Here is a 27,124-nt window from a genome sequence, read left to right on the forward strand (position 1 = left end):
GGTCAGCTCCGGCGGCCAAGAGGAGATGGGAAGGCTCTGCCACGTGGGATAAAATCGCCAGATCAGACATCAGCTCAGTCTATGCCTTTGGCAAACCACCTTCTCCATGATGAAAAGGACTGATCTCTCTAAAGCCAGAAACTACCACAGCTCACTGCATATGAAATAGATAAGTTGAGTAGCCCTATAACTATTTTAAAATTTGAATTTGTAATTTTAAAAACTCCAAAAAGGATATCTTCAGCCCTCAGATGGTTTCACTGGAAAATTCCAGCAAATGTTTAAAGAACACCAAATGTACACAATCTCTTCCAGAATATAGAGGGAACACTTCCCGATTCATTTTATGAACCTGACACCAAAACCAGAAAAAGATAGTAAAAGAAAAAGAAGAAAACTACAGACCACTATCTCTCAAAAATGTAGATGTAAAAATCCTTAACAAAATATTAGCAAATAGAATTCAGCAGTACACCGTGCCCAAGTGGGGTTTATTCCAGGGACGCGAGGCTGGTTCCATGTTTGAAGACAATCAACGTGCTCCAGCATATTAATAAGCAGTGTGGCAGCCAGAGGACTCCACTGAGTGGTGCCTGGGATGAAGGTGGGGCCAAGCAAACCTGGGGAAGTGAAAAAAAGTGGGCTCTATACACGTGGCTTTTGTTCAAACAAAATAAAGTGCCGCACTCCACACGCATTAGGTGACCCCTGGGTCACACACCTAACGCTGGTCTGTCTGAGAGCTGGGCCACTGGAAGTGCAGGGACAAACAGGAGAAAGATTGGCTTGAGGCTCCAGGTGCTAAACAGGACAGGCCAATTCCCCAAGGTCAGAGGGATCCCAAGAGCAGGGTCCAGGAACAGAGAAGAGCAAGAGACCCTGGCAAGAAATTGGAACTGAAACATAAGAAAGCCCATTCTGGATTTTTGCTCAGGAACTCTGTGTTTAAACTTTGAACCACATCCTTGCAAATTTGAATTTGAATTTGAAAACATTGATCTGGCACCTTTCATAACCTATATCAAAGGTGGAGATAGAGTCTTATAGCTAATAAAGTTCATCTCTGTCTGAAATACCTTGAATTACCAAACCCTCTGCCTGGGATTCATCTCCTAAAATGAAAAGGCTCCCAGCTGCCTCTGATGTTCAGAATGTGTAAGAATCGCGGCTGCCTGTGCCTTGCTCGCATCCCCTGGGCATCCAGCACTCCAGCGCCCCGCACAAGCTGACAGTGTCCTACCCTCAGACCGTCCTACCTAGGTGCGGCTCTGCCTGAGAGTCAGCCTAAGTGCTGGGGAGTTCACGCTCCCGGGAGCTGCCCTCAGTCAATGAAGGTGGGAGACGGAGGATGAAAACCGCAGCTTCCATGTCTCTGGGAGGGATGACTCAGGCTGTTCTTCACCCACTTTAACGTGCTCATGACTCACCTGGGGGTCTCAGTAAAATGCAGGTTCTGATTCAGCAGGTCTGGCTGCGGCCTGAGATTCTGCATTTCTAACAAGCTCCCAAGTGATGCTGATCCTGCTGGTCCTGGGGGCACACTTCGACTCCCCTACCAGAACTCTCTGCAGTTTCTTCCCAAATCAACCGCTTGCACTCAAATCCTCGCTGGAGGAGCTGCTTCTGGGGGAAGCACTTTTTCTCTCTCCTCCTATATTTCGTGCTCCTTGTTCTCAGTTTTCTCACAGCCCGACCACTACCTCGATGTGACTGGGGGCAAACACTTCATTTCCTCATCTCCAGAACGAGGGTCAGACAGTCTGGTCTCCTCCCGCTCCAGCATTCTAAAGACATTCCCATTGTTCTAGGAATTATCATCCTTCCACGCCTTCCCGGTCAGCTTTCCTGCTCTCGTGCATGACCTTTCAAATCACGCTGGCTTCACAGTCTGCTCATCTTCAAAAGATGTCTCTAAACAGAATTGGAAAATGGAAGCCTTTTCTTCAAATGTAACAGCAAAAGTCCTCGACAGATAAAGGATATAGCAAATGTTCACACATGCAGATGACATTTTCATTGTGCAAGAGAAGAAGAGGCCATTCAGAAAAACAGAAGAACAGTAGTTTTGGGCAGAGGCTATTAAAATGAAAATCAGTGTGAAACCAACAAAAGATATGAAACCATAATCAAAAGACATCTAAATAGGAGATAATACATATAAGAAAACATAATAGTGAGTCGATATACTGTGTTTGCTTTTTGATCAAACATCTGGAAACATACAGATGCAGATAAAAGCTGTCTCCTTCCAGATAATCATTTGGAAATCTATCTTCTCATACCTATGCTTAAAATATTTTTGAAATTCCTCAAGTTTACAAGAAATCAAGTGTATGAACATATAAAGTAATATTACCATTTAGTCACTGTTTTTTACCCCAAACAATAAAACTTAACTTAAACAAACTTTATTTTCAATAACTTAATAAATTTCCCAAAATATTAATACATGAAATTCATGTGTGTAACTGTCAGTTATTGCTGTGTAACAAACAATCCCCAAATCACAGTGCCATACAACAATAAGTAGTTATGTCTCATTCACGAGTCTGCATGTCTGCTGGGTGGCTCAGCTTCAGGCTGCCGGTCTGCAGGTTGGCTGGAATGGCTATGCAATATGTGAGTTCAGTCTGGCACCCAGATGCTGATGGGTTAGCTCCTCAGGCGTATATCTTCTCATGGCACAGGTCATCAGATGTTCCAGAAAACAGGAACCTGTGGTGCCTCAAAGGGCTAGGCTCAGAACTGGTCCACTGTTACCTCCCCACATTCCAGTCCAAAGCAAGTCACGTGGCCAAGTCCAACGTCAATAAGTGCCCCCCATGGAGTTATCGCAGATGGAGTGAATGTTTGCTGAACAGTAATCTAATCTGCCAAGATGGTATTAAGAACTCTAGAGGCATTTTCTAAAGAGGAGGGCCGTAAGTGATAGGAGTAATAACATTGTCATTTAAATGTGTATAACTACATAAAGGGACCATCTTGGAGGTACAAGTTTTAACTTGTTTAAAAAAGTTATTTTTATGCTTTCTATAATGATACCGAGCAATGGGCTCACTCTGCTCGCCTCCATCTGAGCCAATTAATCACAACGAGTTAGAGATCAAGAAATAAAGTTTAATTAGGTTAGCCAGCAAATCGGAAGACAGGTGACTAATGTCTCAAAGACCCATCTTCCAAGATTACAGAATCTTGAGGCAGTTTTATAGGGAAAATGGGCAGGAAGGAGGTGGTCCAGGGATGTTGGTCTCCAGGCATGACGGGCTCCATGCATTACATTGTTCCATTCTTCTGTCAGCTGTGATGGATACCTTGTAGGTATGTTTCCTGCCTGTGGTCAGCCTGCTCCTGGAGAGAAACTCACAGAACAAAGTTCTTAATTCATCAAGCTATTGGGGAGTACATACACAAGCAGAGGCCATAAATCAGGAGAGCATGTGAATTTTTTGCAGTACGTGCAGAGCCGCGAGTAGTCACACGGAGGAGGGGCTGGAGCCATTTAGTGTAACACGATGGCCTCACTTATGCTCACTTACAATTAGAGTCAGACTTCCTACTTGCATCCAGTTCTTATTTATGCTTACATGGGATGGAAGCCTACCCACAGAGGGTGCCGAAAGTTATCAACTCCATGTTTCCTTGGTTCCTCTCTTCCACAAAAAATCTTGAAAAGGAGAAGCAAAATTACCAGCATCTGCATTCTGCTGTCTCCAGCTGGGGCTGGGCAGGCCACTTGCATAGGGGTGAAGCAGCACACGGATTTGTTGGAGTCCATCAGCTTCCGTGGGAAGTACTTCGGTCAGTCAGGAGCCCTGAGTTCAAGCTCGGGCTCTACCACCTCGGCTGCTCCTGTTAGGGCAGCTGCATACCTGGCACATTGCTTCACCTCTTGGGCTTCCATTTCTTCACCCATAAACGCTCTCCCCGTGCAGCCAGCCCTAACAATCTGACATCTCCGAATCTATCACATGCTGGAGGTCTTCTGGTGTCACCTTCTCCTCAAGGAGAACTGCTTTGTAAAGTCACTGATTGCAGCTCTAGGAAAGTGTAGCAGCTTTCATGTGCTGAAGGCGGAGAATGAAAACTCTTATTTAATGTCCTACATTCTGTCTCCATAAAGAAGAGACTCTCTGGGATTTGGCTGGATCGTTCATAATGAGGCGGCAGTCTCAAATCTTAACTTCTCTAGATTAAAACCAAAAGGTTGCCTTCTCTTGTTGGGTGACCCTGATGTGTCTGCAAACATCAGCACTTTTTCTTTTCTTTTCTTTTTTTGGTTTGTTTGGCAGTGGGGGTAATTTCATCACAAAATGATCAATAACAGGGTTCTTTGGCGCCATTATAATATCCTAAGAATCAGAAGGTGGATTTTGAACCAGGGGCCAGAGGAGTGAGTGCTCACTCTACGTGGCAGTCAACAGCCAAAAAAAAAAGAAAAAAAAAGTCTCTAAAATCAACTGCCAAAGCAAAAGGTCTACATTCTCTGGACAGCATTTAATCGATTCTTAACTCCCCGTCGCCTGTCAAGTTCTTCAGCCGGATGATAGCCTCCCTATTTATTTACTCAGCAAACGCCTGTCTCACCCTAGCCGGGCACACGCCGTGAGCTGCGCACTCGGTCTCACCGAGTTCTGCGCACGGTGCGCCGAGATAAGGACCCCTGCCCGTCTCCACGGGTGGGAACGCCGGGCTGGCGCAGCCTCGCCGGCCTCGGTCGCCCCAGATCGGGCTTCTCCCGAGACAGAAGAGCTCCTTTCGCCCTCCTGGGGGTATTCCCGGCCCAGCCCCCTCAGCCCCCCTGCCGGGCGGCCAGCGCGGAGCCCTGTGGCGCGGGGCGGGCCGGGCCCCGCATGGAGCGGCCGGCGCCCGGCGAGGCGCGCATGAGCCGGGCGGTGCAGCCGGGGCACGCCACCGCCCGCGGCGAGCTGAGCGCCGGGCAGCTGCTGCGCTGGATCGACGCCACCGCCTGCCTGGCGGGTAGGGGCCGGGGCCGGGGGCCGCTGCGGGGACCGAAGGGGAGGCGGGGCAGGGCCGGGGTCCGGACGGCGGGGGGCCTGGACGGCGGGGTGTCTGGGAACCGGGCGGCGGGCTGGGATGTGGGGGTGCGGGATGGCGGGGGACCGCGATGGCAGGGGTGGGACGCGGCAGGATCCGGGGCGACGCACCCCAGAGAGGAAGCTGATGGCTGGCGCCCCAGCCCGCGCCGCGCCGGGACCCGGGACGGCGAGGAGAGAGAGGGAAGGAGGGGAGAATGTTGCCGGGGCTGTGAGCTCCGTGCAGCCGGGGACCGCGGTGACTGGGCCAGTCCGCCCCACGCCGGGAATGCCCTAGACCAGTGGCTCCTCAGACGCTTTAGTCTTAGGACTCCTTTACCCCAGTAAATAAGTGGGGACGCTGGAGAGCTTTTGTGTATGTGGGTTATCTTTACCCATATTTACCAAATTTTTAAAAATTTATTCATTCAAAAAGAACAGGAATGAACCCATTACATATTTTTATTGAAAAATAACTATATTTTCAACAATACTAAAAATGTGCTTAGAGGAGTGGTATTGGTTTACGTTTCTGCAACTCTAATGCCTGGTCTGATAGGTTACTCGCGTCTCATACCTGCTTCCGTGTTCAACCTGTTCCCTGCCGCACACTATGGTCTCTGCACAGGACCTTTGCACCTGCTTTTCTTTTGGCCTTTGTGCTCTTCTCTTGGCCCTTTCCATGCATTACATCTCATCTTAAATATCATTTCCTCAGAGAAGTCTTTCCTGGCCACTTGTTTACATTTGCACCCTTTCATCACTTTTATCACAATACCCTTTCCGACTTCCTTTAGACCACTTAGCACAATCTGTAATTATTTTGTGTATTAATCTGTTCACCTTTTTATTTCCTGCCTGGCCAATTAGTGTGTAAACTGAAGCTAGTTCCCTAGTGCTTAGTCAGCAGTAAATAAAAACCTCCTGATTATATGGATGGCTAGATGGATGATGGATGGGTCCAGAACTTGGAATCCCATTTGTAAAATAAACCAGGCTTTGCATGAGGCACTTAATAGAGTCGGCAAATGTACATTTTAAAGTAAAATATGTTAGGATAAAATATTGGAGCTGGAAGGAGCTTAAGATCATGTAGCCCAGGTCTCTGATTTTACAGAGGACAAAGGTAGAGCTCAGAGGGTGACAGAACTCTGCTTCTCAATGAGCGTTAGAGTTTCTGATCCTCTGGGTGTTAACCACCTGCAAAATCCAGTCAGCTACCTGATGCCAATCTGTTTGTTTTCTGTTGGGTGATAAGTCTGTTTGGTTTCTGTCTTCACAGTTTTTATCAGGATTTGAGGTCGGTTATAATAACATAATAGTGAAAACATGAATATAAAATAAACTCACATGTAGGCAAAACGAGGATAGGAAGCACTGTTGCTTCCTTGTGGCTAATAATAATGATGTTATTATAGGGTTGCTAATAATAACGATGCCTATTGCCACGGAAACTGAATGCATATGTGAGTATTGAAGTGACTTTCAAAGTTACCTCACTTGGTGCCCCTGTCCTGTCATGGAGAAACAATTGCCCTCCTGCAATTCTCTATCGTTTTACATCTTTGGAAACTCAGACCATAGAATGATTCAATTGATAATCAATTACTCTGGACCTTAATAGTTATATTACTAACAGCACAATATTAAAGAAATCTTTATGATAAATTTGGTTTGGAAACATGGATAATGCCTGGGTTATACCCTCCATGATGAGAAGAGCACCACATAAGCGAGGGACATCATTTAGCTAAGGTGTAACCAAATCTGCTGCAGAGAAAGGCTCTACCCTGGTGCTCTACTTTATGCAATAAGAGTAATACAAAAATTGGTTTTTCTGGCATTTTCCCAACCAGAGTTCCTTATTGACCAGCACTTCTGTGCTGCCACATTACCACAATACATAATGATCACAGTCATGGCCCCATGGGCACTGCCATGACCCCCAGGCACTACTAGATTCCAAAATGTCTTCTCAATATTTAAAGAAAGAGTAAATATGTTCACTATCATTTCAGCATTAAACCTCATTTCCGTCAGTGGCCCCCTTATTCTTCTAGTTCCTCAAGCCTAGAGACTTGACGCCATCTCTGAGTTATTCTCCATCCTCCATATCCATTTCTTATTTTGAAATATCCCAGACTCACACTTCCCTCTCTATTTCATTTGTGAAACTTTTCCAGGGTTCACTCTCTCAGGAATAGCACCCAATCCATCCAACTGTGCAAGTCAATAATCTAGGAGTCGGGCCAGCCAGGTGGTGTAGCAGTTAAGTGCACGTGTTCCGCTGCTGGCAGCCCAGGTTCGGATCCCGGGCGTGCAGCGATGCACCGCTTGTCAGACCACGCTGTGGCGGCATCCCATATAAAGTAGAGGAAGATGGACACAGATGTTAGCCCAGGGCCAGGCTTCCTCAGCAAAAAGAGGAGGATTGGCATGGATGTTAGCTCAGGGCTGATCTTCCTCACCAAAAAAAAAATATATATAAGAATCTAGGAGTCATCTATCCTTAATACTTCTGTCTACCTTGCTTCCCCCTCTACATATTCAATCCATGAACCAAGTCCTATCAATGTTACCTTAAAGGAATCTCTCAAACCCAACCACTTTGCCATGCCTCCACTGCCACCGCCTAGTCCAAGCTACCATCATCTTTCATGTGGACTTCAGCAGTGGTTTCCAAACTGGTCTTCTCCATTCATTCTAGTCTCCTTTCCACACTGCATCTAAAGTACTTTTAGAAGCTGCTAATCTGACCACAAGTTCTGTTCATCTTCTCCCATTGTCTTCCTTCCCAAGGCCTACAAGCCTTCCTCCATAATCTTTGCTCAAATCTCTGATGAACCTTGAATCGTATATGCATAAGACAAAAAGTCCAAGCTTGCTAGCTAAGGCCAAAAGGGCAGTTCCCACCTCGTTGGAGACAAAGTTTTATAGTTTGAGTTTAGTTAACTGCTTACTTAAAAAAAAAAAAAATACTCTTCAGAGGAACATATAAGAACCCACAGTTTCTACAACATATCACTCACAATTGCTGGGATACAATCCAAAATTACTTGATATACAAAGAAACAGGAAAACATAACCCATTCCTAAGGGAAAAGACAATCAATGGAGATGACAATCCCCAGCTGACCCAAGATGCTGGAATTAAGCTGCAAGGATTTTAAAGCAGCTAGTATTAGAATGTTCAAGGATGTAATGACACATATGATCATAAAGAATGAAAAGATAAGAAATCTCAGCAGAGCAGTAGAAACTGTAAAAAAAAAAAAAAAAAGAACCAAATGGAAATTCCAGAACTGAAAATTACAGTGTCTGAAATAAAAAATTCACTGGATAGGCTTAACAGTAGAATGGAGAAGACTGAGAAAAGAATTAGTAAACATAAAGATGGATCAATAAAAATTATCCAATCTGAAGAATGGAGGGGAAAAATGAATTTTAAAAGAAAAAAATATCAAAATTTATAACATACATGTAATTGGAGTTCCAAAGGAGATGAGCAAAAGTATGGGGAAAATATACAGATTCAAGAAGACGTTGAACGCCAAGCAAGAGTAATACAAAGAAAACCACATCTAGATACATCAGAGTCAAACTGTGATGAAAAGAAAAACTTGAATTCAGGCAGAGAAAAACACTACACTATATATAGGAGATCAATGATTAGAATTACCACTGACCTCATCAGAGACAATGCAGTCCAGAAAACAGTGGAACAATATCTTTAATAATAATTATTATAAAAACTGTCAACCAAGAGCTTCAAGGCCCTGTGCACAGTCCATCCTCAGCCTTCCCTTCAGCCTTATCTTATCCACCCTCCTTCTTGCTTTCTGCACTTTAGCCACAAAGACCTTCGTCAGGAGCTTTGTGGTCATTGTTCCTTCTGTTTAGCATGATCTCCTTTCCTCTGCTTCCCCTGCCACACATCCATTTTACTCCTACTCATCCTTCAGATCTCAGTTCAAGCATTCCCTCTGTGTGGAAGCCTTCCCTGATATCCCACCTGGGTCTGGTTCCTCAGTTACAGACTCCCATAAAAATCCATGTTTTCTTAGAGCACTTAACTCCTTTTGTTATTATGTATTCATTTAATTAATCCCTGGCTTCTCCACCAGACTCCATAAGAACAGGGATCATGGCTGTTTTATATTTCCATCACCTTACACAGAGGCTGGCATAGCACAGGTGGTCAATCAATATTAGTTACAGGAACGAATGAATGGAGGTACCACCATTTTTATCAATCATCATCTCATTTGTGGATTACAACCACTCGGCTACTCTGCAACTCTTCCTCATCTTCTCTCAGTTTCTCCAGGAAATCGGAAATAGCTTTAGGGTTTCTCCACTTTTATTGGCATACTCTACGAAGGACAATCAAAATCAAGAACCAGAACAAGCTGGTTGTGTAGAGTTCATATCTGATAACCTGATATACTTACAAAAAGAAAACAACCACATATAATCACATGTAAAAATGTGGCCCTATTTTAGTTCCTATATCTTTATTTTTCTTTTTAATTTAATCGCCCTTGCAAGTTTGTAGTGTAAACCGTGGCTGGTGAGGCTCTGAAGCCCATATCTAGCCAAGTACTTCTTTAGGGAGCATTCCTTGGTTGGTCTTGTCTTTCCTGAGAATTCCTATTGCTTCTGTAGTTAAAATCACTATTTAGAACCATGCATTTAATCTTTCTAAGCCTAAATTTCCCAATGTAAAATGGAACTAATAATAATACCAACCTCATGTAATTGATGTGCGTAAATACTTAGCTCAGGGCCTGGCCAATAATAAATGTTTAATAAATAGCAACTATTATTATGATTATGTTTCTTCTTGATCCCTAATGCAATCTAGAATAGTGCTATGTATACATATAGTAGATACTCAAGATACACAATAAAAATTGAGTCTTTTATTGGTTATTGCACTTTAGTTATTTAAGTAATTCAAAACTGGTAACTCATGTTGGTGTACATGGTAACAATTTATTAACAAGAATAGTTTAATAAACTCAACATTCCATTTCCTTGTGTCAGGCAACTGGAACAAATGTCTATGAGGTACTCTTTAGTCAATGTTTTACAGCATGTATTTGCAGGGGTCCAGTAGTTCTCTGGAAATCTTAAGCTTTAGAAGGGCACGGACTATGGCTGGATCTCTAACTGCCACCAAGTAGACTCGTTAAAAAATAGGACCAATTTGGCTCAGGGGCTGGAAGTCAGTGGGAACTTATGTTTGAGACACTGAATTAAATTGAGCCTACCTTGAGTATTTCTAGAGTCTGATACTTTTATGTTCCCTTCCTCTCACTGAACTTTATAGCTGGGAAGCCCATCTTCCCCCTCCTTTACTCACACACAGAGTTCTGCTACGGTTCATTTTCTGGTAACTCAAAGTTTATGTTACATGCATGTTTGGAGGGACATTTAGTTATTTTCAACTAGTAAAATCAAAATGTCCAGTATTCTACAGAATTAGATCATAAAGAGGAGTGTTTAAAGACTTGCTCTCCGAAGTTTTTTCTCACCTCTCTTTACCAGGGACTACCAATTAATGTAGATTGCAATTAAAGTAATCCACTATACACAAAGAATACAAATTCAGTATAATTCACTGTCTCTTTCTTTTTCTAGGAGTGAAGTCTCTGAAATTAAAATGGGGTTAAAAGTTCTTTAAAAGCCAATGCAATCTGTTGGGGTTTTAATTTACTGTTGCCTCAAAATCAAATTCTGGCAGAAGCACATGTCAAAGTTTTTCCCAAAGAGAATAAATTCTGATATTTGTATATAAAGTAAAACCAACAATAAAAAAAAAAGATTTTGACAAATTAAATGCAGACATGGGACATGGAAATAACTGGGGCTCCTCCCTAGTCTCTCTCCCCCTACTCAATACTCTCATCCTCCAACCTAATTAATGTATAGTGAATTTGGTGTGAATTTCATAATACTAAATAATAAATATTGACTAAATACCTACTCTGTGCCCATCTCTATTTCTCTGATTCCCAGAGAAGTTCCTCTCTGATTTGGGGTATGATCTCAGGGTCTCCCATACTCAGCTCAGTGTTTATACTGATGAAGTGGCTTAAATATATTCGGTGACTGGTTATGTGGGATAATGGATACAGCTTTGATGCATTGTTTTTAAAACAAAAGAAGGATAGTACCTGACAAAATATTTAAAGTTGGCACCAACTTACTAAAATTGCTACTTAAATAGCTAGATATCTGGGTATTGGCGTTGAATTTCAAATCTAAAATAGTGCAAGTTAAAACTTAGAAGGAAGTACAGTCATTTCCATGCAGTAGAAATATAACTTAGAGAGCAAAAGAACTGTCAGCATTCTGGATCATCCAGAGGTTTGGGCACAGTGGTCCTATATTGAACAAGAGGATGAGTTACTAGAATAAATCCACTTAAGGTTTATTCCTTTTCCCTTGTGCTGAAATATTCAGACATAACTACTAATGCAGCACATTTTTACCTATTTTTTGAAGCTGAGAAACATGCTGGGGTTTCCTGTGTTACAGCCTCAGTGGATGACATACAATTTGAGGAGACAGCTAGGTAAGTGGCATTGCTCTATCATGCCTTTCTCCTGGGTTTATTGGTTCATCTGCAACATATATTTGTGGCACCTAAGCTTATTCATTTGGAGTCATTGATCCAATTTGTTAGTAAAATAAATAACGTTTGACCAAATATAAATCAGTAAAAGAAATAATTGCAGGACCTGCTTTTAGTAAACACTCAAGTGTAAATGCACAATCCTGACTTTGTTGAGAAATAGCTCTGAGCATTCTGGTATAAGGCATAGCAGGATTGCTAAAAGCTGATTCTTAATGGCTCCTTCCTCGACTAGAAGAATAATTAATGATAATAAGTATCTCTATGATGGTGAATTTCATCATTAGGGAAAACATTAATTCATCTGAGTAGAGATGTTAAATTATGAAAAACATTTTATGTGTGGAAGTATGTGCTTTACCATCTCTTATTGTAGGAAATTTCAAGGTACACATATATTTCAAACACACACAGAAGTCAAGAGAATAGCACAGTGTATCCCCAAGGACCCACCACCTAACTACAACAATAATCAACTCATAGACCCTCTTGTTTTCTCAGTACCCCTCCATACTCGCCCACACACCTGCATTATTTTGAAGCAGATCCCAGGCATCATCTGTGAATATTTCAGTATATATTTCTAAGAGATAAAGACTCTTTTAGAAAACATGGTAACATAATCACAATACCATTAACAGAAGTTATCATTCCCAATGGTCTCAAAAAATGTTTTTTTTAATTTAAACAATTGGTTTATTGAGTCAAGATCCGATATCGTTGATATGTCTTTTAGCACATAATTTTCTGTTCCTTCTTTTCTCTTGCAATTTATTTTTTAAAGAAACCTGGTCATTTGTCCTATAGAGTTTACCACATACTGTATTTGCTCATTGTATCCCTGTTTAACATGTTCACCTGTCATTTGTATTTCTTGTAAACTGATAGTTACATCTAAAAATTCATCTGATGAATGTTTGATATTTTGGTAAAACTAGTTCCTGTCAAGAGCACATGTCTAATGACCGTTACCTAGAACCATTATTTCATTAGATATTCGTAAGATGGTAATATGCTAATTCTATCAGTTCTTCTTTATTTATTTTCTGAAATATTTGTGTCTAGAGACGCTTTATCTCATTAATTACTTGGTTACCCTGAGGTAAAGTTTGTCCATGAAAAACAGGCTTAATTCTTGTTATGAACCCATGGATTTTAACGTCTTGGTTGCATTTAATTCTGATGTGGTTATTCTTATGGATGCTCAAACTGCCCCGTCTTTGACCAGTGGGAGTTTCTTCAGTTTGGTTCCTAAGTCCTTTGGACATAACCCCAAAGTTAGAAGTCTTCAATAACTCCTCTGATTTCTGGTGTGACAAGATGGGCTCATCTTTTACATTCCTCACACAAACTTAGAATCAGAAATTTATTCAAAAGAAATTATAAGTAGAGATCACAATCTGGGCAGGGAAGGTGCTCATTGATATAGGGTTGGTTATTATTTCTAGGCTTTTTCAGTGGACAGAATTAGGAATTATATGTTTTTTAAAGAGTTTATACTAATACCTGTAATAAATTAGGATTATATGGTTTTACTTAATTTCTTTGATTTTATATGTTTGTGTCTCTTTGGTTTTTTTTTTTTTTTAATGCTGATTATCTTGATCCTTTAAAGATGTGAACATAACTTACAAGAGAAACAAAGAGAAAGGTCGTCTGTTTCTGGTCCAGGATGGTTCTCAAGGACCATAGGGCAGTTGCCATCAGTTTTCAAACTCGAAATAGTCTTGTCCAATGAGATGCCCAGTTCATCTCTCTAACCTTGCTGCTTAGAGTTATCTATTTGGCATTTATATTTATACACAAGCAAAATTCAGTTAAATAAAACCACATGCATAAAGAAATTACTTCTTCAAAGCTGACCCAAAGGAAATTTGGGGCAGGAATTAGAATCATTGGCATGGAGAGATCTTGAGAGCTCAGCCCAATCTCCTCTTTGTACTGATGAGACCTAATGCCCAGAGCCAGCCAGAAGACAGAGGGTGCCTAGAGCCTGGATCTTATGCTTAATCCGGTGCTTTCCCCGACCCGCTGCTTCTGTCTTTGTGATCAGCAATTTTCCTTGAACATCTCTCAATGCTTATTCTCATAGGCAGCTGCAGTGTCACTGAAAGAGCCCCTGACGTTCTAGAATCTTGTCGAAGCAGATGAAGGTCTGTTGACTAAGCTCACATACTAGCTATGTGATTTTTCCTGAAATAGAAAAAATTGACACGTGTTTGTATCTCAGCAAAATTACGAATTACTGCAAATCCAAACTTATGTGGGGATAGATGAAAGCACCTTTATTAAACTTAGGAATGCCAACAGTATATTGTAATAAAATATCTATTATGTACTTTCCAATCCTAAATTCTGTAACTTAGACTTAACTAGTAACCTCATCTGTGCTATGTAGTTGTGCCGTTTTGTGCCATTTCATGTTTGTGTTATCAGAAAGGATTTGTGGCCACTAAAATCATGGAAAGGAAACTTCTTGTGATTTTGATATGGCAACTGCACCATAAAAAAAGAAAATTGAAAGCTATATATAGAAAGCTATATATAGAAAGCCATATAATTTGGTTATAAGCCATATTAGATATTTTTTAAATTCACAAATATCTATTGCTTATACAAAAAGTACTGGTCTAGGCTCAATAGGATATGTGAATGATTACAGCACAGTTCTGGAGTGTGATGGTCACTCAATCTGGTGAGAGAGTCAGACAAATACATAATCATCACAATAGAAAGCATGGTAGGCTGCATGCCTGGGGCGAGATATAAACTCAGTTCTGTGGGGTAGTTAAAAGGTACATTTTGCCTGGAGAATCAATGAGAGTTTCATGATAGAGGTAGCGTTTGATGCGGACCTTAAATAAGGTATAGATATTCATCTGGTGAATAAGAAAAGGACTTCACAAGACAAGGGACATGTTAGAGCCTAAGCACTGAGAGGAGAAGGAGCATAAGTATTCAACTAAATCTTTAAGTCTGAAATGAGATGTGCTAGGATTACCAAGATCTTTTTTTTTTTTTTTTTTACTAGAGTTGGACAAGTTATAACCATCAAAGCGAAAGTTACTAGAGCGTTCAGCACAAGCATGGAGGTAAGAGACCCCTGCCCTTCTCTCTGCCTCTCGGTGCTCATCTCTTCATTGTTTACAGAAGGCAGAGGAGGAGACCTTGGAATAATTCGGAGTTTATGGGATTCTGAGTTTCAGAAGGCCCCTGAATCTGTAGACAGGCTCTCACGTACATAATAAGGAGCCCATGTTTCCCAGTCAGCTCTGCTATTAAAATTAAATGTGATGCAGTGCACTATTTCTACTCGAAGGATACACAGACAGTAAACATACGAGGCAGAAGGGCTCTCTCTTGGTTCCTTGCAAGATGTGGGTTTCATTTCCTAATGATTCTGACTCTGCTTGTTCTCCCTCTCCTCACTTGGGTTTCTTTTCTTTACCATAGTTGTGGATACAACGTTCTCGGGGGCTTTTGAAGTCTCTGTCCAGGTTAAATTAGCAGGAAAGGACTTACTGTACTGGATCCCATTTTGCAACTTCTGGGTTGGTCAGCTGCAGTCCGTTTGAGCCCTGGGCACAAAAGACATGTAGGGACTTATACTCATTTTCTGGGGCTGCCATAACATAGTACTACAGACTGGGTGGCTTAAACAACAGACATGTATTGTCTCACGGTTCTGGAGGCTAGAAGTCCTAAATCAAGGTGTTCGTAGGGTTGGTTCCTTCCGAGGGCTGTGAGAGAGAATCTGCCCCAATCTTCTCCTAACTTCTGGTGGTTTGCCGGCAATCTGTGGCTTTTCTTGGCTTCTGCTGCGTCACCCCAATCTCTGCCTTCATCTTCACGTGGGATTCTCGCTGTGTGCGTGTCTGTGTCCAAATTTCCCCTTTTTACAAGGAGATCAGTCATGTTGGGTTAGGGGCCCACCCACCTTAACTAATTTTACCCTGTTTTCAAAGAAGGTCACAATCTGAGTACTGGATTTGGTGAGGGACACAATTCAACCCGTAACAGAACTATGTCGGCAATAACCACACCAATGGTGATGCTTTTCCCTGATTTAGTCACTTCCCCCAGTGTCCGTATGAACAGAATACAGAACACTTGAAGAAACTAGAAAGGAAGGGAAGCTGTGGATACAATGAGGTCTGCCTGTGACAGTTGTGATGGTGCCTCCGGACCCTGATCTCCCAACTGGGGGGCTCTCAACCCTTCCACACAGTAGCCTCTGGGCTTGGCCTCTCTCCTGAGGGCTGGCACTCTCCTTTATATTCAGCCCAAGCATAGATAAAAGTTCCTTTTCTTTTATTCTTTTCCTCTTATTCCCTGAGACAAGCTAGAATTTCCAAAGGAAGTTTGACTAAAAGCTAAGAAAAGAAAAGAAAAAATCCCAGTGAGTTTGAAAGTGCAGAATTCTGATCCTAAGGAAAGTAAATGCTAGCTTCAGTTGGGGCTGTTAGCTCCTCGTCTAAGTTGGGGTCGTCTGTGGGTTCTGTGAATGTTGTGTGCTCAGTGTGATCTGGCTGGAGGGAACTCCAAAGATCCCCAGCTCTGTGCCAGCTCCTGGACTTGTTCACATTACAGCTCCTTCGCAACTGTTTCTTCCTCAGAAGTTGTTCTTGTCTGACCTTTGAGCTTTCACCTTACTCACGCTCAGGCTGGTATCAACCCAAACACTCCAGAGGACTGTATGCATGTTTCTGGAATTCTTTCCTTTTGTGGCTCCCTCCTCTCTGAGACTCTCTCAGCTGCCTTGATCTCCTTGATTTCTGGCTCCTCAATTCAGTGAGATTCGGTTTCCCCCCCTTGGCCCTCTTCTGGGCATTGCCTTCAGGCTGTGATCCCGGGAAATGCAGGTGCCCTGCTCATTCGTTCCCTTCCCCCAGGGATCACAGTTCTGTGTTGCCTGCTGTCCTATGTGTGGAAATAGTCACTTCCTACACTTGTTCCAGTTTTCCAGTTGTTTTCACAGGATGTCATTCCAATCTGACCTACTGTCTCATGACACAAGGTGAAATCCCACCTGGCATATGTCTTTGAGACATTTGGTCATCATACGTAACTAAGTGAACGGTTCTAATAGGAGACAGTGTTCAGAACTTCAGAGATAATGTTTTAACTCTCCAGACTGTTGCTTTGTTTTTACTGTCAGGTGTTTTATTCTGTTTTTTATTTGTCTATTTCTCTGAAAGTGGAAAGCTATGTGGGGTTGAGATTTGTTGGGGTTGAGAATGGATGGTTTAAATTTGGTTAATCACCATCTACTTAGCTTAGGTTTTACCATGCAAATACTACTTTGCATTTATAAGTTAAGTGACTTAAAAAGAATCGTGGATTGTTGATTATTTTTGTACATAATGTACTTGGTGAAGATGTAGAAATAGATGTTCTTTATCATTGGTTACATAGGGCTGAACTAAGATGTCTGAGGTGGCCTATTATTCCAAGAAAGTGTTACTATATCTGGGATATGTGGGGAAAGCATTTATTAGCCCAAATCTAATGACAGGTTCCTGAGTTTACCAACACTTCTGCAGAGCGTGATGGTGAGGACCCGAGCTTCCGAGCTCGTCACACGGGGCAATCCAGTCCGTTGTAGAGTCACCATAGAGTGTCTCAGCCACCTTCTTGCTGTTCCTGAAAAAATAAAACTCCTGAAAAAGGAAACAAAGATGCAAATAACATGATGTAATTCTGTCCATGTTAACTTGGTTATAAAGCTCAGAGACTAAAGATTAAAAAGAGTTATGGTGCATCTCTCTGATGGGCTATGGGGCATTTATTAATATCTTGTTTTCAAAAGCATATTTAGTAATAATGGGGTTAGAAAATGCTTATCACATAATGTCAGTTTTTTAAAAATTATAATATAAAACTGTAAATACAGTAAGAAAAATTTATGTGTGACACACACACACACATATATATGTGCATGTATATACATTTCATATATCTATGTAAAACTGGAAGAAAATTCACCTAAAGTTTAGTAATTATTAATCTGGGTGGTGGGATTACCGATAATATTTACTCTGGATAATCAGATTCCATTTTAATCATTTATCTATTTTTATATTTACCAAATTTTCCGTGGTAAATATATATTTTTCTATAATCGAAAAGAAGTTATTTTTCCAGCTTTAGAGCACATCATGGAAAAAACAGTATTGCTTAAAAGTAAATTAAAATGCTGGTTTTACTCAAAAAACAAAAAAAAAAGAATGGTGAGGTGCATAACCAACTCTTAAATGCCCCCCTCTCATCTGTTGTCTGGATGGCTGGACGGTTATTTATTTTTCTCTTCATTTTAGATCAGCATCAAGGTTGTGGTACAGGACATGTTCACCGGCGTTGAGAAACTTGTGAGCGTGGCTTTCTCTACATTTGTAGCCAAACCAGTTGGAAAAGAAAAGGTAAATTTTCTTGTGAAGAGGTATCTAGCAAGTAATTCAGTGACATGTTAACAATCGCATCAGAATTATTATGGAAAAGGGACATTTCTTGTTACCATGAGATGTGCTTTCCCAAGATTGGTTATTCACCAGTGTTTATGGTGAAAGTTATCATTCTGTGGTAATATCACAGTATTAAGTACGTAAGAGAAGAGGAGATATGGCCAGTTTGTGAAAAAGGAAAAAACATTGTGTTTTAAATGATCTGAAGGTCATATCATTTCTCAAAAATATTGCTTACTAGTTTAGTACTTTTCTTTTGTGGTTATATAACTCAAAATTGAGTTAAAATAAAATTATTTTTGAAAAGCAAGAGCAGTTTAGCTAGCAGTTGCACGTTATGGTCCACACACGTTTTCATACCTGAAGGAAGAATGTCCAAGTTTCTGAGTTATTAAAGTTTAAAAATAAACTTCAGGACATATAGGGTAAATACACCCTTAAAAGAAATACACTGGCCTGGTGTGCATGCCCAGTGGGCTTGCCTGGCCATCAGCCCAGAGCAGCCTGTCCGTAGTCTGCTGAGGATTTACTCATTATAATTTCTTGGCTTTACCTTTTTGGGTCAGGGTGCCTGGGGGAGGGTCCCCATTTAGTCTAACCATTTTTAACTATAATAATTCAATTTAGAATTTAAATCTTTCACTCCAAGGATCGCTCCCAGAGGTGGGCACAGTGGCTTCTCCTAGCTCCACTCTGAAGCAACAAGAAGTACTTCTCGCTCTGCAAAAGTGTTCTTCCTCAGGCTGCCTCCAACTTTAGAGCCAGGACAAAGCAATGTTTTCACTGCCCCCAACAGAGGTGACAGCAGAGCGGCACTCACCAGCTGCCCCTCACTTGGGCCGGGAGGCACGGAGGTGGGCCGGGGCTGAGTTAGCCCACGGGAGCCTGGGTGGCAGGTGTCCCTGCAGAGTTTCATACACTGGGACACTTCTCCCACTCTCTGCCCAATAATGAACGGTCCGCAGGGCAAATTCACATTGCCCAGGGGGGTTGTTTTCTGAGCGGAAGTTCATATAAGCTATTATATTATAAAAATGCAGCTTTCTGGGCTGTATCTCAGACCCACTGAGTTAGAATCACTAGCACAGGAACCTGGAATCCGTACTTTGACAAAGCGTCCCAGGGATCCTGTGTTCACTAAAATCTAAGACATTGAGATAGGTCTTGCCAGCCATTCTGTTTACCCTGGAATCCCCCAAATCTCCAAACTCTTGGGAAGGAGAGCATATGGGTATGAGTGCAGAGTTCTCATATCTAAGAGCAGGGGGTGGAAAGGAGTCCACCTCCCCAACCTACTCCTTCACATGGGGGAGAAAACAAGGGCCATCATTTTTTCCCTCCAGCTTCAGACTTCTCACTCCAACTTCAGGGAGTCCTGGAATAAGAAGACAGTAGTCACACTCCAGTCCAGTCTCTGCTGAGCCTGAAGAACTAACTATGCTTCAGTTAATATAGCACATCATGAAGAGAGCCATGAAAAATCAGTGGTCTGGTTTGAACCGACAGGCCTACCTGGATCTCTGTCCAAAGTGAGTTTATCCCAGGATGAGATGAACAATGATTAACTAGACTTTGTTCAACAATGGCACAGCCCAGATCATTGAAGGACTCACAAGACCCCATGGGGTGTGCTCGGGCAAGGCCTCACTAAAGCTAAAGGAGGTGGTACACAGGAGAAAGACAGCTCAGGCAGACATCAGACGAGTTCAAGACTTCCAGGCATAGCTCTCAGAGTCCTCTTCAGTCACACAAAATGTACTTTATCTTGAAGAGCCAAGGCACAAGTTTACCAAGTGGGCTTTTATACCCTGTTGGTCACGCAACGAAAACAAGGCTGTGTGACTAGTTAAACCAGGGCAAGCTCTCAGTCCACACATTCCTACACAAATGAGACAAAGCAGTCCAGGGGAGTCTTGCTTTAAGCAGCATTAATAAATCATTAGCTATTTCATCCTTATCTGGGCCGAGGGTCAGCCCAGCCTTTAGGTGTCCTGGAAATAAGCGCGGAGCTACCCCAGTCCAGCTGCCAGGTGACTCTTAGACACACGGGTCAGCAGTCAGGCATTTTGGGAGGAGGTCGAGCTCTTGGTTCTGTTGCATCATACTTCTGGGTTTCTGGAAGTCAGTTAAAGCTTTATTCTGACATATTGATTCTTTCAGTTTGCTTATTAGACAATGTTTTCACCCTGTGATGAAATTTCCAAATTGGGAATATCTCTTGGTACATGATAGCTTTCTCTAGAACATCTTTATTCTCTCCCTTTGATGTCTTAATTTTGCAAAAGGTAGAAAACATTTCTTGGGAAGAATTCAGTGGAGTCAAAGTCAGTCTCCTCATTCATTAATTCTAGTCAGTCTCCTCATTCATTAATTTGAAGAATTTCTTATTTTGTAGTTCTGAAAATTTTTAAATTTAAAATTAATATTTGGAAAATTCTTTAAAGCACATACTATATGAAGAAATAATTAAGCCTATTTGATTTTTTCAGTTTAAAAACATTTTGAGAAAAAACACTTAGTCAAAATAATATGTGTGCAAAAACGCCCGTAAATGCTCCATTTACTTTGAGTTAGAAAACAACGTAGCATGTCATTTGTTTTGGCAAAATTCATGTTGTGCTTTTATAATTTAACAAGGCAATGAAAGATAAATGTTTTTCTTTCTCTAGATTCATTTAAAACCAGTCACACTTCTAACTCAACAGGATCATGTGGAACATAATCTGGCCTCTGAGAGAAGGAAAGTTCGGTTACAACATGAAGATACCTTTAAAAACTTGATGAAGGAAAGCAGCCAGTTAGATGGTTAGTAAGTCTACTTATAGGAACTTTATATGCTGTGACAAGTGAAGGGGGCCTTCCTTAGAGCACATTTGTTTTCGCCTAATGATTATAATTCGGTCCTGGTGATGCTAGGTATCTTTTTCCAACAAACCCAGTGGCTGGAGAAGGAAGGCGCCAGCCATTCAGAACATAACTGCTGAGATCTAAGATCTGTTTAAACTGGAGGATCTCTGCAGGGGAGGAGACAGGAGAGAAGGGCGACAGGGACCAGGCAGTCCTTGCTAGTAAGTGTGTGCTCAGTGATGATCGGCGACTAAAGGAATGACAATGCCACACATCGATCTGGGCTTCACAGTTTATGAAGCAGTTTCTCATCTGTTATTTCAGATGAGCTGCATTAATCTCAACAGAGGAGGAACTGGAAACTCTGAGCAGTGAGGAGCTTTGCTAAAGATCACAAGGGACATGAATGGAAGCAATAAGGTTCTCCTGTTTCCTGGCTCTTCCACAGTAGCATTGTGTTTGATGAGCCAAACTTGCTTAGTTCTCCAGCAGAGATTTCCCAGCTCTAGGAGGCCTCATGAGGCGAGAATGGCAGGACAGGAGGCTGCCTTCCCTCTCCTCTGTCTTTCCTTTTGTCTGCCCCCATCTCCTGCAGCCCTAGGGGGGATGACCTGTGGTGGAGAGCCAAGTGGGTGAGGGGGGAAGTGGAGTGATCCAGCCTGAGCCCCTCACCACTGCCAGGAGGGCAGGAGGCTCACCGAAGGTCCAACTCCCCTGGGCTGCGAAGGCAGACACAGCCAGAAGAGGAAGGAGTGGAGAAGACAAGAAAGGTTGGAATAAGAATGTGAAAAGCGGGGGAGGAGGAAGGAGGAAGAGTGCGCACAGAGACCAGAGGGGAGAGGAAGAGCTGACAGGCAGGGGTAAGGGACATATGTGGGCGATATTCTGCCCCACGTGACATCATCACGGTCCTGGGACCACCCCACAGATGACCTCTGGGTTGGAAAAGAGCTTTTTAAAGGCTTCTGTTTATTGCTGACCTTTTAAAAGACAATGCCCAGTACCAAGTTATTTTTAGGGAAATGAAGATTTCATCATTAAATTACTGTGCTGAGAAGAGTACATCCTTTTGTAAAGATGGTCTCGGTACCAAAATATATTTTAAATGCATTTTACTAAAGTAAGGAAATAGCTGAATCATAAGAACAAGAGCATTACTAGAGAGAAAATTCAAGGCAGAAGGAGGCAGGACATGAAAAGATAGGACTGTGTCATAGAGGCTCCCTTAGGCCGTGCTCAGAAGCTTGACCTTTCTTCTGTCCTCAATGAGAGCCAGTGAAGATTTGAGCAGGGTTGTTGCATGGTTAGGTTTGTATTTAATATGGTCACTCTGGGTAGAGGAGGGGAGGCTAGAGGGAGGGAGACCAGGCAAGAGGTGAAGAGTGGTTGTACCAGGCAGTGACAACGGGGAGAGTGGAAGGAAGGAGTCAGAAAATATACAAGGGGCAAAATCAGCAAAATGGGGTCCCCGATGTGGGGAGATGGTGAGGAAGCAGAAGGAGTCTAGGATAACTCTCAGGGTTCTGGCTTGAGCAACCTGTTAATTAATGGTGGTAGCATGGACTGAGATGATAAATATGGGGGGCTGGGGAGGTGGTATTCTGATGAGGTGGATGATGAGTTCAGTTAGTCTGAGGTACCTATGGAACGATCAAAAGGATGAGACCAGCGCTGGGGAGAGTAAGTTTGAGACAACAGTTTAAAGATGTTAATTCAAATGAAGATAGTTCCTGCAGTCACCCAGAGAGGGCTCACAGGGACACAAGGGTGGTGGCCCGGGAACAGAACCTGCGGAACACGGCCGTCTAAGAGATGATCAGAGGAGGGAGATGAGTCTACGAAGGAGACCTGGAGGAACCGGCTGGCAGGGTACAAGGAGAACTGGAGAGAGTAGTGTCACAAGGCAAGGGAGTAGAGCTACATGAAGAAACGAGTGGTCAACTGTGTTCCAGCAAGTGAGGAATAAACACTGTCCACTGGATTGGGAATAGGGAAGTCGTTGGTGGCCTTGGCAAGAGCAGGGTTGGTGGAAGCGTGAGTGCAATAAATAGGGTGTGGAAAGGGAGACATTCTGATGACCTCGTGTTAGTCAGAGGAATCAAGGGATGGGGAACAGCTGACTATAACCTCTATGTCATAGTCACCTCCAAATTAGACACGCTTAACACTAGGCTTTGTTAAAGCACGTTTATTAGGATACAGTGGATGCTGAAGGAAGTAGAGCCACCAGCCTCCTAGCCCCTGACAGCCTGAGTGTTGTCCTCTGCCTTAGACGTAGACAGTGAGAGATAAGGTGGCCATCATTGCTCTGAGAGCAGCTCGGCCATTTCAGAGCCTCTGCTTTCAGGGGAAACTGAAGCATTGAATTGGACCTCAAAGTGCCGTCCAGACCAGCAGGAAGTGTCCCACAGCAGTGCTGGCGTTTGACAGGAACTCAGTTTCCCCATGGTGTTTTCCTGCACTCGAGCCATCAGAGAGGGGACCTGCTCCTCTCTGGTCTCTGGACCCAGCTCCTCCACAGGTAGCAGGGGCCTTTCTGTCAGCCCACTCACTCCCGAGGTACCCACAGCCACGATAGCCGCCTCCTCCACGCTTGCTCGCTCCTGAGGCGGCATCGCTAGACTTGGGCCCGCTCGTCGGCCCCTCGGCTTCCTCTCTCAGCTGGCCAGCAGGAGGTTGCTCTGTCTATGTTCGTGTCCCAGGACTTGCTGCCCGGACTCAAACCGCTGGCTTTGCTCTGATTTTCTCAGCTCACTGAGGCAAGGTTAAAAACAGACAAAGAGAACTGGAAAACGGAAATAATAAAGGAGCTTATTTAAAAGGTTTGTTTGAGGATTAAATGAGTTAATATAGATAGATTGCCTAGAACAGTGCTGGGCATGCAGAAAGTGCTATTATTATTATTGTTATTTGAAAGGTCTCCTTTCATAGGAAGGATTGGAGGCAACAGTTAAAACCATTTTTTCAAAGAACCTGGCTGTGAAGGGTGGAAGGAACAGCCTGGAGCTAAAGGGGGCCCTCGAGGTCAGAGGGGCATTGTTTTTCAGGAAAGGAACATTTGGTCATGGTTAAGGGCTGATCAAGGCTGATGGATAAATATCATTGAGGAGGGAGAGGGTGATTTTAGGAGAAAGACATAACTGGTGTCAAACCTGTACTTAAAACACCTGAAAATTGTTATTTCTTTGTCTTGGGAGGAATTTACGATGATCTCTGCCACTCTGGCCTTTCTCACGAGTGTCAATCTGTTGGGGAGGGTTGCTAGGCCTGGTGATCTGAGCTTCCTTCACTCCCCACTCAAGGTCACAGGAGCCAGGTGAACTTGGCTGGCTGCATAGGCGTCTTCTGGTGTTGTACAAGTTGTCCTAATAAACAAAGTCAGCAGCAGACAATTTGCTGTACCCGTCTCTGCAACACCAACAGTACTGTGAGTACGAGAGAGATTCTGAATTAATTAATAACAGGCGCGTGCTACAGCCATTCAAATGCAGAGGTAAAGTGATTGCAATTGACTTTAGTTTCAGTTTGTTAGGAAGTTGGGCAGATCAGATCTATATGTCTGGTTCAATTTAGACTTATAGATTTTTAAAAGTCTGTTTTTATCGTCTGTTTCATCTGATCTGCCCTAAAATAGATTATTCTACATTCCTTTGCACAAAACAACTTTTAACCTGGTTTCATTGATTCGATCTTCATTTTAGAAATTTTACTAGCTTCCATTGCCACCAAAGGTACCACAGAACTTAAAAAAGCAATTTCTCTTAAGAATGTAAGAGCCAGAGCCTGGAACTTAAAGTTGCCACAGAGTGTGTGATTTGTCCACCTGCTCCCCGTAGATCTGATGGAGTTTGTTCTGGACTGGACAATAAGTTCTAAAGGAAGACAGCTAGATGATTTTTGTTATTGAACTGTGTTTTTAGAAAAACCAGGGTCCTACATGGGTTGTAATATCAGGCATAAAAGATTGGAATCCTTTTCAAGATGTTGTATTGTTACGGGATGCATACCCAGGTTCTTCACCCGCTACACAAGAGGGGCCAAATAAAACTGGAATGCCAGCCGGGAGACAAGAGCTCTCAAATTTGTCCAATCTCCCCAAAAGATGGGAGGCAAAGAGTTTTAAACGTTGTGAGGAATGTAGCTGCTTGGAGGGAGGGGGAGGCTGTGACCTTGCTGGTCGGCGCTTTCCCATCAGCCTGCGTTTGGCCTTGTGAGGCTGCTGGCGGGGAGGAGGATGGCGAGAAAAGGGAATCACAGGTGGATGTCCTTCAACCGTCTCCATGGTGTATGGTGAATTCTGGCGCCAGGAAGCCAAGGAATTGAGGTCTGAGAAGCTTTAGCTTTTTGATATCAGTTTCCTTGTAACAAACCTGAAGAACTGGTAATTAGCCAAAACATCAGTGTGAGCCCAGCTTGAGGCCACCTGGGCTTTTAAGGATTTGTAACTTCTATCTGCCTTGTGAAGTTCAGGGATACAAAGGTTTAAAAAACCCAATAGTTACATATGAATGGTAACTTAGAAGCAGGGAAAGAGGATGAGTGTTTTTGGTTTTAACCTCATATGTTTTGGGTTTAATGTAAGGGAACTGTTATCAGGGCCAGTATCAGTATGATTGAGAGGCATTTGAAAATTGAATCCAAATCATGTGCTTTCAGAAGAAAAGGGGAAAAGATGGGATTAGATTATGTAAAAGCAGGATTTCTTTGGAATGTGCTCTTGTACTGCTGGAATGTGGAAGCTTGGCATATGTGGAAAGACTTAAGCCTTTCTTGAGATTTGGAGCATTTTTTTTTTTCAAACAGCTTTATTGAAATATACTTGACATAACAAACTATATTTATTTAAATGGTACACTATGATAAGATTTTTTTTTGCATTTATTTATTTGTATTTTTTTTTTATTGATGTCTTAATAGTTTATAACATTGTGAAATTTTGGTTGTACGTTTTTGTTTGTCGATCACCATATACATGTCTCCCTTCATCCCTTGTGCCCATCCCCTACCCCCATTGCCCCTTGTAACCACAATACAGTTTTCTCTGTCCATGTGTTGGTTTATATTCCATATATGAGTGAGATCATATGGTGTTTGTCTTTCTCTTTCTGGCTTATTTCACTTAACATAATACCCTCCGGGTCCATCCATGTTGTTGCAAATGGGATGATTTTGTCCTTTTTTATGGCTGAGTAGTATTCCATTGTATATATATACCACATCTTCTTGATCCAATCATCAGTTGAGGGACACTTGGGTTGCTTCCACTTCTTGGCTATAGTGAATAATTCTGCAGTGAACATAGGGGTGCATAAGCCTCTTTGGATTGTTGATTTCAGGTTCGTTGGATAGATTCCCAGTAGTGGGATAGCTGGATCATAGGGCATCTCTATTTTTAATTTTTTGAGGAATCTCCATACCATTTTCCATAGAGGCTGCACCAGTTTGCATTCCCACCAGCTGTGTATGAGGGTTCCTGTTTCTCCACATCCTCTCCAACATTTGTTGTTTTTTATCTTCATGATTATAGCCATTCTAACGGGCGTGAGATGATATCTTAGTGTTGTTTTGATTTGCATTTCCCTGATGATTAGTGACGTTGAACATCTTTTCATGTGCCTACTGGCCATCTGTATATCTTCTTTGGAGAAGTGTCTGTTCATTTCCTCTGCCCATTTTTTGATCGGGTTGTTTGTTTTTTTGTTGTTCAGTTGTGTGAGTTCTTTATATATTATGGAGATTAACCCCTTGTCAGATATATGTTTTGCAAATATTTTCTCCCAGCTGGTGGGTGGAGCATTTTAATTATAATTTTTTAGTAAGAAATCAAATCTTTACGAGCATCATCCTGTGTTGATCCTTTCTGGTTATGAGAAAGAAAACAAGGGCTAGAATGATCTCAATTCAGGTCAGAGTTCCTGACCTGAAAATGTGGAATGAGTGTAAAGTTGTCCAAGCAGAATGACGGCACAATACTTAATGAATGTCCAAAGTACAAGTATTGAAATTGACCACCAGATGAGTAGGCCCCATTTGGAAGCCTGCAGAAAGGATGAGGTCTGTTTACTGTGCTGGACTTGGGTACACAGCCAGAGCTGTGAACCTGAATTGGTTTCTGAACCTCACAGAGCCCTATTTCTCCATTG

At 42.4% G+C, this 27,124-nt stretch overlaps 1 protein-coding gene across 1 annotated transcript in view; it reads left to right on the forward strand.

Moving 5' to 3' along the window:
- The first annotated feature begins 4,688 nt into the window (after positions 1 to 4,688).
- The window catches only part of ACOT12 (acyl-CoA thioesterase 12), a 41,752-nt gene continuing 19,316 nt past the window's right edge, over positions 4,689 to 27,124 (forward strand). Inside the window, exons 1-5 of the mRNA XM_004420404.3 lie at positions 4,689 to 4,977; positions 11,544 to 11,613; positions 14,705 to 14,765; positions 17,991 to 18,092; positions 20,804 to 20,939. Coding sequence (XP_004420461.1) covers positions 4,851 to 4,977; positions 11,544 to 11,613; positions 14,705 to 14,765; positions 17,991 to 18,092; positions 20,804 to 20,939 — 496 coding nt within the window. The 5' untranslated portion in view covers positions 4,689 to 4,850. The remainder of the gene's footprint in view (positions 4,978 to 11,543; positions 11,614 to 14,704; positions 14,766 to 17,990; positions 18,093 to 20,803; positions 20,940 to 27,124) is intronic.

The sequence above is a fragment of the Ceratotherium simum genome, chromosome 4, assembly GCF_057802395.1.
Source record: "Ceratotherium simum simum isolate JZ-2026a chromosome 4, ASM5780239v1, whole genome shotgun sequence".
Lineage (NCBI taxonomy): Eukaryota > Metazoa > Chordata > Mammalia > Perissodactyla > Rhinocerotidae > Ceratotherium > Ceratotherium simum.